Raw genomic sequence first — 15,748 nt, 5'->3', positions numbered from 1 at the left:
TGAGACACCTGAAATAAATACTACTGTAAACTGGGATGAACATTATTATCGAGTAGCATTTCCTTCTGTTACTCCTAAGATGATACCATTTGAGCATTTTAAAGTTGTACCAAAGCTTGCGAAATCAGATCAGAACTTTTCAAATTCTACATGTCCCGACTGAACTTGCAAGCATATTGTGTCATTATATTTTCCACAGAATTTAATCATTTACAATTTTCAAGTTATTTTTTATATCAACTCTTGTCATTTGAAAATACAATGATGGCAGTTCAGTTCAGATATAAAATCTATTGCCTGACATATTATTTTCAATGAAGATTTTCAAATGAAGAGCATTGAGTGAACACGATCCTATCTATTAAGATGAATACATTTGACTGTAAACAGGGTTTATGCTTTATAATGTACAGAATCTCCATTTTTAGAAGGGCATTCAACAGCCTTTATTGTCCTTGTTCACATAATGCAAAAAATTTAATTCTTGAAAAGTTTGAAAGAAGTCAGTTGTCAATTGTTTTAAATAAGCAAACAGTTAAAATCTTGCAGCATGGTCCCGATCATTCTGTGATTTACCACTTATTATATGGAGGAATCCCGATAACTAGAAATTCATGTGTCCTGAGTTCCCACTCAAGTGTTTTGGGTAGAATGTGGCTTTTTTCTAGCTGCTCCGAGATATGGTATTGCTCAATGCTTTTGTGGTTCTTCAGATCTTGTGGAAAAACAGTCTGCCAATCGTTTCTTTTTGGACCATGGCTTCATTTGACAGATATTCGCTACATGCACAGTTGTAACAGCTCACTGATACGTGAAATACAAATTACCATTCAGGAGTTGATTCTCATTCTCAACAGATGGAGCTGCTGTCATTGCAGGAGACAGCCTGGTCACAGGGTTGTTCGCATTGTTATCTTGCATCTCTGATATATCTCTTGGTCCACAGGTTTCTTCTCTGTTAGACGGGCTACAGTTCCTTTCACCGCACACACCTAATAAAACAAATAACAATAACGCTTCTGAAATTACAACTGTCACCAAAGCTTTCATCCGAGAGCATTTTGATTCAGAAACTTCAGAAAATCCAGGTGATTATGCAAATGCACAATGCTGTATTGGTGGAGGTGGAACATAGGAACATATGTACTTTTAGCCCACACTGTTTGTGCCGAACATGATGCCTGGTCTCATCTAAATTGATCTCATCTGCCTGTACATAATCCATATCTTCAATTCAATTCAATTCAGCTTTAATGTCATTGCACAAATACTGAGTATGGGTACAACGAAATGCAGTTTTGCGTCAGTCCGTAGTAGTAGTGCAATATAGAAATTTAAAAAAAAAGAGGATACAGAATAATCAAAAATACAGAATAATTAAACAATGGGGACGGAGGGACCGGAGGAATCTATCGGCGGGACTCCGAGTTCAGCAATGTGATGGTATAATTGTAGAAGCTGTTCCTCATCCTACTGGTACGAGACCTGAGGCTCCTGTACCGCCTCCCTGATGGGAGGAGGGCAAACAGTCCATGGTTGGGGTGGGAGGGGTCTTTAATGATCTTCCCAGCCCGTTTCAGACACCGTTTTCAGTGGAGGGCATCCATGGCAGGGAGCGGGACACCGATGATGTGCTGCGCGGTTTTCACCATCCTTGCATACAATCTTGCATGTATTTCCCAATATCAGGGCTGCCAACTCTCACGCTTTGAGCGTGAGACTCACGCTCTCAAGCAAACTCTCACGCCCTCACGCTCATCAGAAATTTCTCACGCTCAGTGGTGAGAAATTTTGTGATCAACGAAAATTTCAAAACTCGGATAAACTGCATGGTCCGCGGGTGTTGGAGAGCAGGGGCTGCGGGAGGGATGGGAGCAGAACCAGCGGCCGGAACAGATGCGGGGAGCCGGGACGGACGAGTGTTTGCCGGGGCTGGCGTGTCGCTCGCTGCAGCTCTGGCCATGAACCTGTCCTATCCATGTATCAGTCAAACTTTTTCTTAAATATTGGGATGGTCCCTGCTTCAACTACCTCCTCTGGCAGCTTGTTCCATACACCCATCACCCTTTGTGTGGATAAAGTTACCCCTTAAAAAGTTACCTCTTAAAAATACTTCATACAAAAAACATTGAAATCATACTTCTACAGTGCACTAAAACATGATTTTAATACATCAAATTTCAAAACGTTCCTACCCTTCTTCCACACCCTCTCCCCACTCGGTTGCTCCACTCCCTCACCTGGTACCCCCAAGGCCAGTGATCAGTGATCGCACAGCCTCCCCCCTTTCAAAAACGCTCCAATCCAATTTAAAGCATATATATTGCATTCAAGTGTAAGTTATAAGACTCGCTACAGTATGCACCATATTGCACAATTTCAAGCTGAAAAATGCAAATATTCCATACCAATGGCACACTCCCCCCCCCCCCCCCCCCGGTCGCAATGCTCCCTCGGGCTTGGTCTCTCGCAAATTTCTCACTCCCCTCCCAACTCTCACCCAATGTTGGCAGCCCTGCAATATCTCCAAGTGTCTTAAATGTGACTATTGTAGCTGCCTCCACAACCACCCCTGGCAATGCTGTCAAGGCCCCCACCGCTATGTGGTAAAGAAATTGCCCCGCATATCTCCATTAAAGTTTTCCCTTCTCACTTTATAGCTATGCCCCCTATTGTTGGACATTTCCACCCTGGGAAAAAGGTTCTGACTATCTACTCTATGTAGGCCTCTCATAATTTTATATATTGCAGATTACAGCCTAGCAACGTGTGCAGACGTGCACTTTGGTAGTAGGAATGAAGGCACAGACTATTTTCTAAATGCAGAGAGGATTCAGAAATTGGAAGTGCAAAGGAAAATGCTGATGCGGGATTCACAAAAGGTTAATTTACAAGTTGAATCGGTAGTAAGGAAGGCAAATGCAACGTAAGCATTTTTATCGCAAGGACTAGAATATAAAAACAGGGGTGTAATGCTGATGCTTTATAAGGCACTGGTCAGACCGCATTTGAAGTATTGTGAGTGGTTTTAGTCCCCCTATCTGAGGCACAATGGACTGGCATTGGAGGGAGTTGCAGAGGAGGTTTACGAGAATGACTGTTCATCCAACCTCTCCCCTAGAGCTGAAACCCTCCAATCCAGACAGCATTCTGGTTAACCTCCTCTGCACCCTCTCCAAAGCTCCATATCCTTCCTGTGGTGGAGCGATCAGAAGTGCACACAATAATCCAAATGCGGCCTAAAGGGTCTGTCCCACTTGGGCGTCATTAGCGCGCCATGCAGATGGCGCACGAAGATTTTGTACATTCTGAAATCCTGGGGCGCCGCGCGTCACTTCCTACGTCACCACACACCATGCGCGTGTAATGCGCACCATGCACGCGTCGTGCTTCGTTACACGTAAATGATGCCGCGTAAATTACGCGCAAATGACGCCCAAGTGGGACAGGCTCTTAACCACTGTCGTATAGAGTTGTCTCATGACTGCTTGACTTGTATTCAATGCCCGTAGCATTGAAGGCAAGCAGACCATACGCCTTCTTAATCATGCTATCCTATTTGTGTTGCCACCTTCAGTGAGCTGTGAACTTGGACTCCAAGATCATTCTGCATAATCAATGCTGTTAAGGGTCTTGCCACCAACTGTTTACTCTCTCCTTACATTCAACCTCTCAAAGTGCAACACCTCGTACTTGCTCGGGTTAAACTCCATCTGCCATTTCTCTGCCCATTTCTGCAGCTGCTCCATATCCTGTTGTATCTTTCTGACAGCCTTCCACACTGTCTGCAACTCCTCCAATTGTGGTGTCGGCACAAACCTACTCACCAACCCATCTACATCGACGTCTATTTTCTCCAATAGCTTCCCCACCAGTGACGTGAGGCTCACCAGCCTTTTGTTGCCTGGATTCTCTCTACTTTCTTTCTTGCACAACTAAACAACATTGGCCACTCTCCAGTCCTCCGGGACCTTGCCTATGGCTAGAGAAGAAACAAAGATCCTCGCCAACGCTCCCACAATCTCTTCTCTTGCCTCCATCAATAACCTGGGATAGATCCCACCAGGCCGTGCGGACATCCACCTTAATGATCTTCAAGAGCCTCAGCATCACTTCCTGCTCGATCTCAACCTGCCCTGGCATGTTTGTATTCTCCACACCTATCTCACGGACCTCCAATACTCATTTAGTATCTCACTTGCATGTGTAGCGTGTAAAGCAATCCCTTTGCAATCCTCAAAAGTGTAAAGTGGTTGGGGGCGGGGGGAGAAGAAGGAGGTTGGTGAAGAGATATGTGAAAGGGGTGACGGTATTGCGTTGAATTATGTGAAATTGAATTCCAAATCTTCTTTGAGTGATTTTTATTCTATATCAATTCTTCTTTAAGTTCCCCCCAAAATACCGAATGTTCACTGGTTATTGAATTGGGCGGCATGGTGGTGCAGCGGTAGAGTTGTTGCCTTACAGCGCCAGAGACCCGGGATCAATCCTGACTATGGGTGCTATCTGTATGGAGTTTGTACGTTCTCCCCGTGACCGCGTGGAATTTCTCCGAGATCTTCGGTTTCCTCCCACACTCTAAAGACGTACAGGTCTGTAGGTTAATTGGCTTTCTATCAGTGTAAAATTGTCCCTTGTGTGTGTAGGATAGCATTAATATGCGGGGATTGCTGGCCAGTGAGGGCTCGGTGGGCCGAAGGGCCTGTTTCCACACTGTATCTCTCAACTAAACTGAACTATTTTGATGGAAATATGTCCTTCATGCTTACTCATCTAGGCTTTTCTAACTTTATCCACCTTTATATAGACTCCTCTTTATCTTCTCTGTTCCAAAGCAAACGCCCACAGCTAAGACAAAATGTTTCCATAACTGAGATTCTGCAGGACTTATAAATCTATTCTATATCCTCTCTACTGCTGTAATATTCTTCCTACGTGGATGAACTGGATGGTATATAGTACTGAGTCACTTGTCTGTCTTCAATATGGAAATGAGCCAAAATTAGCCTCTTGGCACATAACTTGACTGGGCATAAAGTCTGAAGAAGGGTCTCGACCCGAAGCATCACCTATTGGAGTCCTTTTCTCCAGAGGTGCTGTCTGACCCGCTGAGTTACACCAGCTTTTTGTGTCTATCTTTGGTTCAAACCAGCGTCTGCAGTTCCTTCCTACACATAAAGTTAATCTACTCTTGTAGGTTTTATATATTAGAGGGCACAGAAATAAAACTTACCTAAGTGGAAAATTGCTGCCTTACAGCGCCAGAGACCCGGGTTCGATCCTGACTGCCTGCACGGAGTTTGTACCTTCTCCCCATGAACTGCGTGGGTTTTCTCCGGGTGATCCGGTTTCCTCCCACACTCCAAAGACACACAGGTTTGTAGGTTAATTGGCTTCCGTAAAATAGTAAATTGTCCCTAGTGTGTAGGCTGTGTTAGGGTGCGGGGATTGCTGGTCGGCGTGGACTCGGTGTATCTCTAAACTAAACTAAACTAAAATATGCTTGGCATTAATCCTAGAACTACCTAGATTCACTGGCTAAGAAACAACCCAGCTGCCTTTGACCATGGCGCCATGAGGCTTGTAGGGGTCTCCCTTCTACTTCAATCCCCTTCCCATCTGATTCTCTCTTCCTGGCCCAGACCGACGTTGATAAAATATGAAAAGCTCAGCAGCAGAATCTGAATCCATTATTCTGTATTGTAACTAGATTTAAAACTTCAGCTCAGTGAGTTTACTCAGCTGAATGCTGTCCATCTGTTGCTTCCACCACAGGTAATTAACATCAACCACACCACAGTAAGGTTACTTGCAATTACCCTCCTAGCCATGGGGTGTGAAAAATCACCTCATGTTTTGTTTCCTAATTAGTGCGATGAATGTGCATGTAAGCTTTGGATGGATTAAACAGCCTTGATCAAAGTCTAGTCAGCATCAAAGCACATAGAACAATAGTAGACCACTCACTAGCACGCAACTGATCCTAATATAGAATATCAGGATCAGAACACTGTTCATAAATTAGCAACATTTAATTGATATTATCTAGATATTTAGCTATGCACACTCTGTAAATGTATTTGAAGAAGAGCTGAAGCAGGTTCAACATGAAAGAATGAAGATAGATACAAAATGCTGGAGTAACTCAGCGGGACAGGCAGCATCTCTGGAGCAAAGGAATTGGTGACGTTTTGGGTGGATACCCTTCTTCAGATTCCTTGGCCCGAAACGTCACCCATTCCTTCTCTCACTGCCTGTCCCACTGAGTTACTCCAGCATTTTGTGTCTATCTTCAGTTTAAACCAGCATCTGCAATTTCTTCCTACACACACCTTTTGAACCCTCTTTCATGTTGAAAATTGTGTATACTGGAAAAGGGGTTCAAAATGAGTGCATTATCAAGGAGAAAATATTTGTTGCTTGTAATATATATAAATGACTTAGTTTAGTTTATTGTCACGTGTACCGAGATACAGTGAAAAGCTTTTGTTTTGTGCTAACCAGTCAGCAGAAAGACAATACATGATTATAATCGAGCCATTCCATGATAAGGGAATAACGTTTAGTGCACGATAAAGCTATTAAAGTCTGATCAAAGATAGTCCGAGCGTCACCAATGAGGTGGATAGTAGCTCAGAATGGCTCTCTGGTTGTGGTAGGATGATTCAGTTGCCAGATAACAGCTGGGAAGAAACTGTCATTGAATTTGGAGGTGTGTGTTTTCACACTTCTGTACCTTTTGCCTGATGGGTGAGGGGAGAAGAGGGAGTAGCCAGGGTGCGAATTGTCCTTGATTATGCTGCTGGCCTTGCCGAGGCAGAGTGAGGTATAAATGGAGTCAATGGAAGGGCGGTTGGTTTGTGCGATGGTCGATGACAAAGTAGGTGATCTGATGAATAGGTTTGCAGATGATATGTAGAGTGTGCAGTCATCGATAGAGAATAAGGTTGTTGAACGGTACAGAGGGACATAGATCAGCTGGAAAGTTGAGTTGAAAGGTTGCAGCTGTAATGTAACCCAGACAGGGATGTTGGGATCTTAGAGAGCCATAGTAGGATAGAGCACAGGCCCGGTGATTCAAATCATCCATGTTAACCACGGTGCTTGCCTGAGCTAATCCCACTTGCTTGCTTTGGTCAACATCCCGCTGAACCTTTCTTATCTATAAACCTGTCTAAATGTCTTTTAAACATTGTAAGTATATTTCCTCTGGCAGCTCGTTCCACATACTCAACACCCTAGTCACAACTCAGTTCCTCTTTAAATCTTTCATCTTTCAACTTTGGCCTCATTTTAGACCTCTGATTATAGACTTCCATACTCTGGGAAAAAGACTCTAACCACTCACCTTTTCTCTGCCTATGATGTTACGTTCCTTTGTAAGGTCATCTCTCATTCTCCTATGCTTCTGGGAAAAAGCCCCAGACCATTCAGTCCCTCTTTATAAATCAAGCTCACCAGTCTCAGAAAGAGCCCTGACAATCTTTTATACAATACAATACCAATACAATACCATTTATTTGTCATTTGAACCTCACATGAGGTTCAAACAAAATTTGGTTATATGCACCTTTTCTAGCTGTAGTTTTCATTTGGTTTAGAGATGCACCGTGGAAACAGGCCCTTTGGCCCACTGAGTCTGCACCGACCAGTGATCCCCGCACACTAACACTGTCCTACACACACGAGGGACACCCACGCAGGTCACCAGGAGAACGTACAAACTCCGTACAAACAAGCACCCGTAGTCAGGATTGAACCCGGGTCTCTGGCGCTGTGAGGCAGTAGCTCTGCCACTGTGCCGCCGTGCAACCCCATCCCATAACCACATCCTTCCTAAAAATGGTGACTAGAAATACACACAATAGTCCAGGTTTCACCAACATCTTGGCAAATGGCTTCTTCACCGCCCTAAATGTGGAATAGGTCCCTGTTAGTTAGTGGAAGCTGACAACGAAGTATACAGAGATAAAATTTAATCAGGAAGACTGTCAGACTGGTCATAGAACTAGGATGGGGGTGGGATGGAGAGAGAGAGAGTCTTAAATAGAGGAACAATATTGACTATTTTCCAGTCCTCTGGTACCTAGCCTGTTGCTAAAGAGGATACAAAGACCCCTATCATGTTTAAATGCAGATAATCTTTCACCCAGAATAGGGGAATTGAGAACCAGAGGTTCAACTAGGTTTAAGTTGAGGGAGGAAAGATATTTTTACCCAAATGGTGGTAGGTATATGGATTAAGCTGCCCGAGGAGGTAGTGGAGACCAAAGATACTAGAGGAGCTCCTCTAGTATCTTTGGTTGAGACAGGTACCATCACGACATCGAAGAAGCATTTAGACAGTTAAATGGATAGGATATATTTTGATGGATATGGGCCAAATGCAGGCGGGTAGGACTAATGTAGATGGGGTATGTTGGTCGGTGTGGGCAAGGCTGGGCCTGTTTTCACTTTGTATGACTCTATGACTCTAAGTCCATAGCTCTCTGAAAGTAGCAGCACGGGTGGATGGGCTGGTACAGAAGGCATAGGCATGCTTGCCTTCATCAGTCAGGGCATTGAGTATAAAAGACTGGAAGTCAAGTTGCAGGTGTATAAAACTTTGGTTAGAGGGACATAGACCATGCGCTGGCTGGTGGCCTTCAATCAAATTAGCTTCACGGTCAACGTATGCATAATGGGCCGAAGGACCTGTTCTGTACTGGGCCTGGCCTGTGCTGTATTGTTCTATGTTCTACATGCGTTCTATGTCATCTGTATTACCTGGAAATATTTCAAGGTTAGGAATTTAGGGGTAATGAGAGGTAATAACCTCCACAAAGGAGTATAGATGCCGTGGCTTTGTAGCTCTGATGATAAGGGAAGGTAGGTCTCATTGACCAGATCTTTGCAAAATCGTAGTCTGCGTATATTTGCTCCTCTGTTTAGCGAGGGAGGAGTTGATTTCATACATGAGTCATAGCAGAGAAATTTGCCTTTAAATAACAAGCAACAATGATAATGCTCCCTTTCAAATTCAAGGCAACTGATGGCATGATTGTATTGCTATGAGATATTTGAACTGAGGAAATATTTGGAATTCTAATGGTCATAGCCAGCATGCAGTTTTGATGAGATAAGATAAATTTATGAAGTATTTCTCCTCAGTTTGCACTTCTCTCAGGTAAACTTGCAAATCTGTTTTTGCGTGTGTTTTAGTTTGGAGATACAACATGTAAACAGGCCCTTTAGCTCACTGAGTCCACACCCACCATAAGCAAGCTCTATGTTAACTCACTTTTGGATCCCCTCTCAACACACTCAGAACAATTTACAGAAGTCAATGAACCTACAAACCCGCACGTCTTGGGAGGAAAGTGGAGCACGCTGAGGAAACCCACATGGCCACAGGAAGAACATGCAAACTCCACACAGACTGCACCCGAGGTCAGGATCGAACCCAGGCCTCTGGCCTCTACCAGCTGCACCACTGTAGCACAAAACTGTTTTGTTTTTCATGAAAAAGATCCATTATCTTAACCCACGGCATCATCAAACATTTTCCTTCGGGGTCAATAGCAGAGGGTTGTCGCAACAAAGGTCTTTTTTCATGCAAGTGGTATTTGCCTGTGTACATAACGTCTTGCATATCCTTCTACATATCAGTGATTCCCTTTCCGAAATAATTAACTGGAGTGGATAAGCTATTATAAGGTGCATTATACGTGTATACATTTGTACTTAGTTATTCAGAAAGGACAATTTATTTTAAAAATAAGTATTTTTCAAAGCTGGTTCCAGTAATTGCTCATAAATAGAATGATGGAACATCTTACATGACATCTGACTGTTTGAAATTGGCGAAGACAGGCACAAAATGCTGGAGTAACTCAGCGGGACAGGCAGCGTCTCTGGAGAGAAGGAATGTGTGACGTTTCGGGTCAAAGCTTCTTCAGACAGTCTTCGTCTGTCTGAAATTGGCTTTTGGGACATTGGGCTTCATCAACTAGCAGGCAGGGAAATTGGTATAGAGAGGGACGTCATGTTAGAGTTGCCCAAGACATTGGCAAGGCAGTATTTGGAGCAATGTTTTCAGTTCTGATCACCCTGTTATGAGAAGGGTGTCAATGCATTTCGTTGTCTCTGTACTGTACACTGACAATGACAATTAAAATTGAATCTGAATCTGAATCTGAATCTGAATTCAAGAGAGAGTTAGATTTAGCTCTTAGCGCTAAAGAAATCAAAGGATATGGGGAAAAAGCAGGAACGGGGTACTGATTTAGGGTGATCAGCCATGATCATATTAAGTGGCAGTGCTGGCTCGAAGGGCCGAATGGCCAACTCCTGCACCTATTTTCTATGTTCTATTTTCTATGTTTGGGAGCTGGAAAGACTGCAGAAAGAATTTACTAGGATGTTGCTAGGACTCTAAATCTCAGTTATAGGGAGAGCTTGGGCAGGCTAGGACATTATTCCCTGGAGGGCATGAGGGGTGATCTCAGAGAGGTGCTTAAAATCATGATGGTAGTAGATAGGACCCCAAGGTGAGGGAATCAGACACTTGTTTAAGGTGAGAGGGGCAAGATTTATTGTATCTCTGTACGATGTATTGTGTAAGATATCCATCTTTCTGTAAGATGTGCAAAGATGTATTGTCTTTCCGCTGACTGGTTAGCACGCGACAAAAAGCTTTTCACCGTACCTTGGTACATGTGACAATAAACAAAACTGATTTAATAGGAACATGAGTGGCAACTTTTTCAGTCATATGGAACAAGTTGCCAGAGGAGGTAGCTGAGGCAGGTATTTTTAAGGCATTTAAAAGATATTTAAAGACATGGATAAGAAAGTTTTGGTGGGATATGGGCTCAACGTGGGCAAATGGGGCATCTTGGTCAGCATAGATGAGTTGGGCCGAAGGGCCTGTTTATGTGCTGTGTGCCTTTACTGCACCTTGAGCAGTGCTGGGGCTCTTTTTAACCCACCTGAAATCACACACATCTCAGGCAAAGAACAAAATTCACCACTGTGCTGTGAAGGCAGCCTGGATTATGTGCTTGAGTATCTGAAGTAGTGCCTCTATATGTAGTCAATCTCAAACGAAGGGTTGCTAAGACTAACATCAGAACTTACAGATACATAGATCCGCATATTAACACTATCCTACACCCACTAGGGACAATTTTTACATTTACCAAGCCAATTAACCTACAAACCTGTACGTCTTTGGAATGTGGGAGGAAACCGAAGATCTCGGAGAAAACCCATACAGGTCACGAGAAGAACGTACAAACTCCGTACAGACAGCACCCGTAGTCGGGATCGAACCCGGGTCTCCGGCGCTGCATTAGCTCTAAGGCAGCAACTCTACCGCTGCGCCACCATGACTGCACGTGACTCTCATGAATGAATCATGAGAGGAAATAGATCAGGTAGATGCACAGAGTCTCTTGCCCAGAGTAGGTGAATCGAGGACTAGAGGACATAGGATTAAGGCGAAGGGGAAACGATTGAATAGGAATCTGAAGGGTAACTTTTTCACACAACAGGTGGTGGGTGTATGGAACAAGCAGCCGGATGAGGTAGTTGAGGATGGGACTATCCCAATGTTTAAGAAACAGTTAGGTGCATGGATAGGACAGGTTTGGAGGGATATGGACCAAACGCAGGCAGGTGGGACTAGTGTAGCTGGGACATGTTGGCTGGTGTGGGCAACTTGGGCCAAAGGGCCTGTTTCCACACTGTATCTAGGTATGTTACAATACTAACCTTCAGCGGCTCTGCAGTTCTGCCACTGGCCCCGGGGGGTGGGAGGGGGAGCGGGATTAAAATGGCATTTTCTCCTGCCTGTCCGAGATATATTTTCTCGGGCTACTAAAAAATTTGCGGGACAATTTAATCGCTGGAGTAAAATAAAAAAGCTACTTCTAACGCCGTCAACGCCGACAACGGGACGGATCTCACGTAGGGGACAAAACATAAGGTAAGTCATTTATTTTACATATAAATTTGCTGCTTAGGATGACTTTAATCCAAATTTCATTGGAAAAAATGTGATTTTGGCCCCATATGAACCGGCAGTGTTTTTCCTGCTGATATGGGGTTCAAATTCACAGCAACCGCAATGTTCCAATCGATCGCATTCCACAAAAACCCACTCGCAAGATGATTTAAATGGGCGTTAATATACGGGAATTAAACATTAAATTCCTTCCATTTGGCCTATAAATTCATGACAATGAGATTTAAAAATCATGTTATATTGTGAATTCATGTGTGAATGTTATTTGGACACTTAGGCTATTTAAAAATGTTAATATTTTCTTAAGAAATGGATAGATGTTTAAATCTAGTAATTGAATTTTGTAACTAGCTACAATTAGGTAACTAACTAATTATATGCTTTAATTTCAGGTCATCCAAGTAAGATTGTTTCATATTTGTTTCAGAATGCTTCAATCTAAAATAACTGAACATTTATTTCAGTTCTCTTAATTTTTAAGAAAGTTATGAGCTTTTGACTGTCCTTGATCACAGCTTTTGTGTTGTCAATGGAAAAGCAAAAGGGAATAAGATGCTAATTTCCGAATATGAAAATGGCCATAACTTTTTTAATACTGAAGGTATGAAAGTGAATTAGGTGTCAAATTAAACTTCTTGTCGTGCTTTAGCTGATGGGATACATTGCAGACTTGATTTTTTAAATCTCAAAATTTTGTAACATTGCTACTGTATCACTCTATGACTGTAAAATGTAAAAGTACTCACCGCTTTGCTCCCGTATCTTTCTTCCCGTTGCTGATTTTCGCAGAAGACTTCGTCCTGAGCTGAAAAGATTGCTTAACTCGTCCAGTGGGCTGGTGATAGGTCTGGAAACAGTGGACGAGTGGGAGAGTAGTGATACGTTCCCCGTGGAGGAGGAGAGGTTCTTCCCAGTTTCTGTCCAGCAACTTTTTACTGGTGAGGAGGGTAATCTCATAGAGTTTGTAGGTGAAGCTCTTCCCGGCAATGGATTGGGTTTCTGTGATAATTTGGGAACATCCGCGTTTGACGATAATTTTCCTGAACTTCCAAAACAAGATGTGGGAATGTCCGGTGGGAAAATAAAGTGTGAAGTAGGCTTATAGGGTGGAGTTGGAATTAGTGGGAGAGAAGGAGTGATTGGGGGCGATGACATCTTTCCTGATACACTGAACACACCCAGGTCAGGAGATGCTGGCGGCCCATCTTCACCCATTTGATGGCTTGGAAACTGTGGCGATGTGGGCGATATTTCATCGGCTGGCATGGGGTAAGTCAGGTTGGTCTCCAGCACTGGTATCCTCTTCACCTCAAGCGGTGTGAGTGGGGACTCATCGGAGGCAGGGGAGCACTGCACTGGCGTTGGGGGGAATACCAGCAGTGGGGGTCTGTGGGGAAGGAGGTTGGGAAAGGGTGGCGGAATGTCACACCCTAACATTTTGCAGCCGACCACGGGAGGGCTGCTTGCTCTAACATCGTCGGGCAGCGTTGGCGTTTTTCGTTCAAAACCGGGTGGAGGACACGCCTCATGGTCGAAGAAGTAGGAAGAGCAGGGACTGTCTTCCAGTAGACAGTACTTCATCTCTTCGTAAACAGACTCTCCTTGATCGGGACTCTCCATCTCGACCAGGTAATTGCCCGCTGCTCCCCCCATTTCGATATAAACCGGCTCAACGTCCTCATTGTGCAACAGATGGAGACTCAGCGTGCCGTATTGCGGCCCGTCAGCAGATGCGGCACGTTGAATAATTCCAGTGCTCGGAACTGCTTTAGACATCGAGCATGTGAACTTAAGTGAAGGTGGCTTCCTTACGTAAATCTCTTCATAGGAACCAGTCAGTCTGGTGTTGGGGCTCCTTTTCGGCTTTGGTGGTGGAATTTTTTTCATTGTGCTGTAGTCATCACTGTGCGGTCTTGGTTTTGTCAGAACTGTGGATGGAACGAGTGAAAAGATTAGGGCCATTTGGAAAGTGCTGACTTCACACCTTATTTTCTATTCACTTCGCCTACAAACTCCATGAGATGTCCATATATCTTCCTCTGCAACCAGACACTGCGCACAGTGTAACACAGCTAGCAGAATCACTGCCTTACCAGAGACCTGGATTCAATCCTGACCATGTATGCTGTCTGTGTGGAGTTTGCACATTTTCATATGAAGAAAGACTGGATAGACACAGCTTGTACTCGCTAGAATTTAGAAGATTGAGGGGGGATCTTATAGAAACGTACAACATTCTTAAGGGGTTGGACAGGCCAGATGCAGGAAGATGGTTCCCGATGTTGGGGAAGTCCAGAACATGGGGTCACAGTCTAAGGATAAGGGGAAAATCTTTTAGGACCGAGATGAGAAAAATATTTTTCACACAGAGAGTGGTGAATCTCTGGAATTCTCTGCCACAGGATTTAGTTGAGGCCAGTTCATTGGCTATATTTAAGAGGGAGTTATATGTGGCCCTTGTGGCTAAAGGGATCAGGGGGTATGGAGAGAAGGCAGGTACAGGATACTGAGTTGGATGATCAGCCATGATCATATTGAATGGCGGTGCAGGCTCGAAGGGCCGAAGGGCCTACTCCTGCACCTATTTTCTATGTTTCTATGTTTCTCTATGACCAAGGATTTACGAGGATGTTGCCAGGACTCGAGGGTGTGAGCTATTGCGAGAGGTTGAGCAGGCTGGGACTATTCCCTGAAGCGCAGGAGGAAGACAAGTGATCTTATAGAGGTGTACAAAATCATGAGAGGAATAGATCGGGTAGATACACACTCTTGCCCAGAGTAGAGTAATCAAGGACCAGAGGACAAAGTTTTAAGGTGAGGGGGAAAAGATTTAGTAAGAATATGAGGGATACCTTTTTCACACAAATGTTGGTGGGTGTATGGAACAAGCTGCCAGAGGAGTTGAGGCAGGGACTATCGCAACGTTTAAGAAACAGTTAGACAGGTACATGGATAGAACAGGTTTGGAAGGATATGGGCCAAAAGCAGGCTGGTGGGACTATTATAGCTGGACATATTGGCTGGTGTGGGCAAGGTGGGCCGAAGGGCCTGTTTCCAGCTGTAGGACCCCATGACTGCATTGGTAGGTTAATTGGCCACTGTAAATTGTCCATAATATGTAGGTGAGTTGTAGAATCAGCGGGAGTTTGAAGGGAATATGAGGAATGATTATAATGGGATTAATGTGGGATTAGTGTGAAAAATAAAGATTCCAAGAGCAAGTAAATAATCCAGAGGTATTTTTTCTGAAACAGCCCATAATCTCCAATGTCCTGATCAGTAATAATTCCTCAATACAAATATTTAAAAAAATATCTATTTCGGATGGCATGGTGGCGCAGCGGTAGAGTTGCTGCCTTACAGTGCTTACAGCCGCAGAAACCCGGGTTCCATCCTGACTATGGGTGCTGTCTGTATGAAGTTTGGACATTCTCTCCATGGTTTTTCTCCGAGATCTCCATTTTCCTCCCACACTCTAAAGAAGTAAAGAAGTAGGCTAATTGGCTTGGTATAAATATTAAAATCTGTCCCAAGTGCATTTACGGTAGTGTTAATGTGCGGGGATTGCTGGTCGGCGCGGACGCAGTGGGCCTAAACACTAGGGACAATTTACAATTATACCAAGCCAATTCACCTACAAACCTGTACGTCTTTGGAGTCATAAGGTCATAAGGAATAATAGTAGAGTTAGGATATCAAGTCCACTCTGCCACTCAATCATGGCCGATCTATCTCTCCTCC

The 15,748-nt window shown here is 43.9% G+C and overlaps 1 protein-coding gene across 1 annotated transcript in view; it reads right to left on the bottom strand.

Moving 5' to 3' along the window:
- Positions 1–7: 7 nt before the first annotated feature.
- myo16 (myosin XVI) overlaps positions 8–15,748 on the bottom strand; it is a 245,770-nt gene continuing 230,029 nt past the window's right edge. The window contains exons 31-32 of the mRNA XM_033022212.1: positions 12,754–13,935; positions 8–992 (exon numbers count right to left, since the gene is read on the bottom strand). Coding sequence (XP_032878103.1) covers positions 802–992; positions 12,754–13,935 — 1,373 coding nt within the window. The 3' untranslated portion in view covers positions 8–801. The remainder of the gene's footprint in view (positions 993–12,753; positions 13,936–15,748) is intronic.

The sequence above is a fragment of the Amblyraja radiata genome, chromosome 6 (genome assembly GCF_010909765.2).
Source record: "Amblyraja radiata isolate CabotCenter1 chromosome 6, sAmbRad1.1.pri, whole genome shotgun sequence".
In the NCBI taxonomy this organism is placed as follows: domain Eukaryota; kingdom Metazoa; phylum Chordata; class Chondrichthyes; order Rajiformes; family Rajidae; genus Amblyraja; species Amblyraja radiata.
This window is presented reverse-complemented; position numbering and strand designations above follow the sequence as displayed.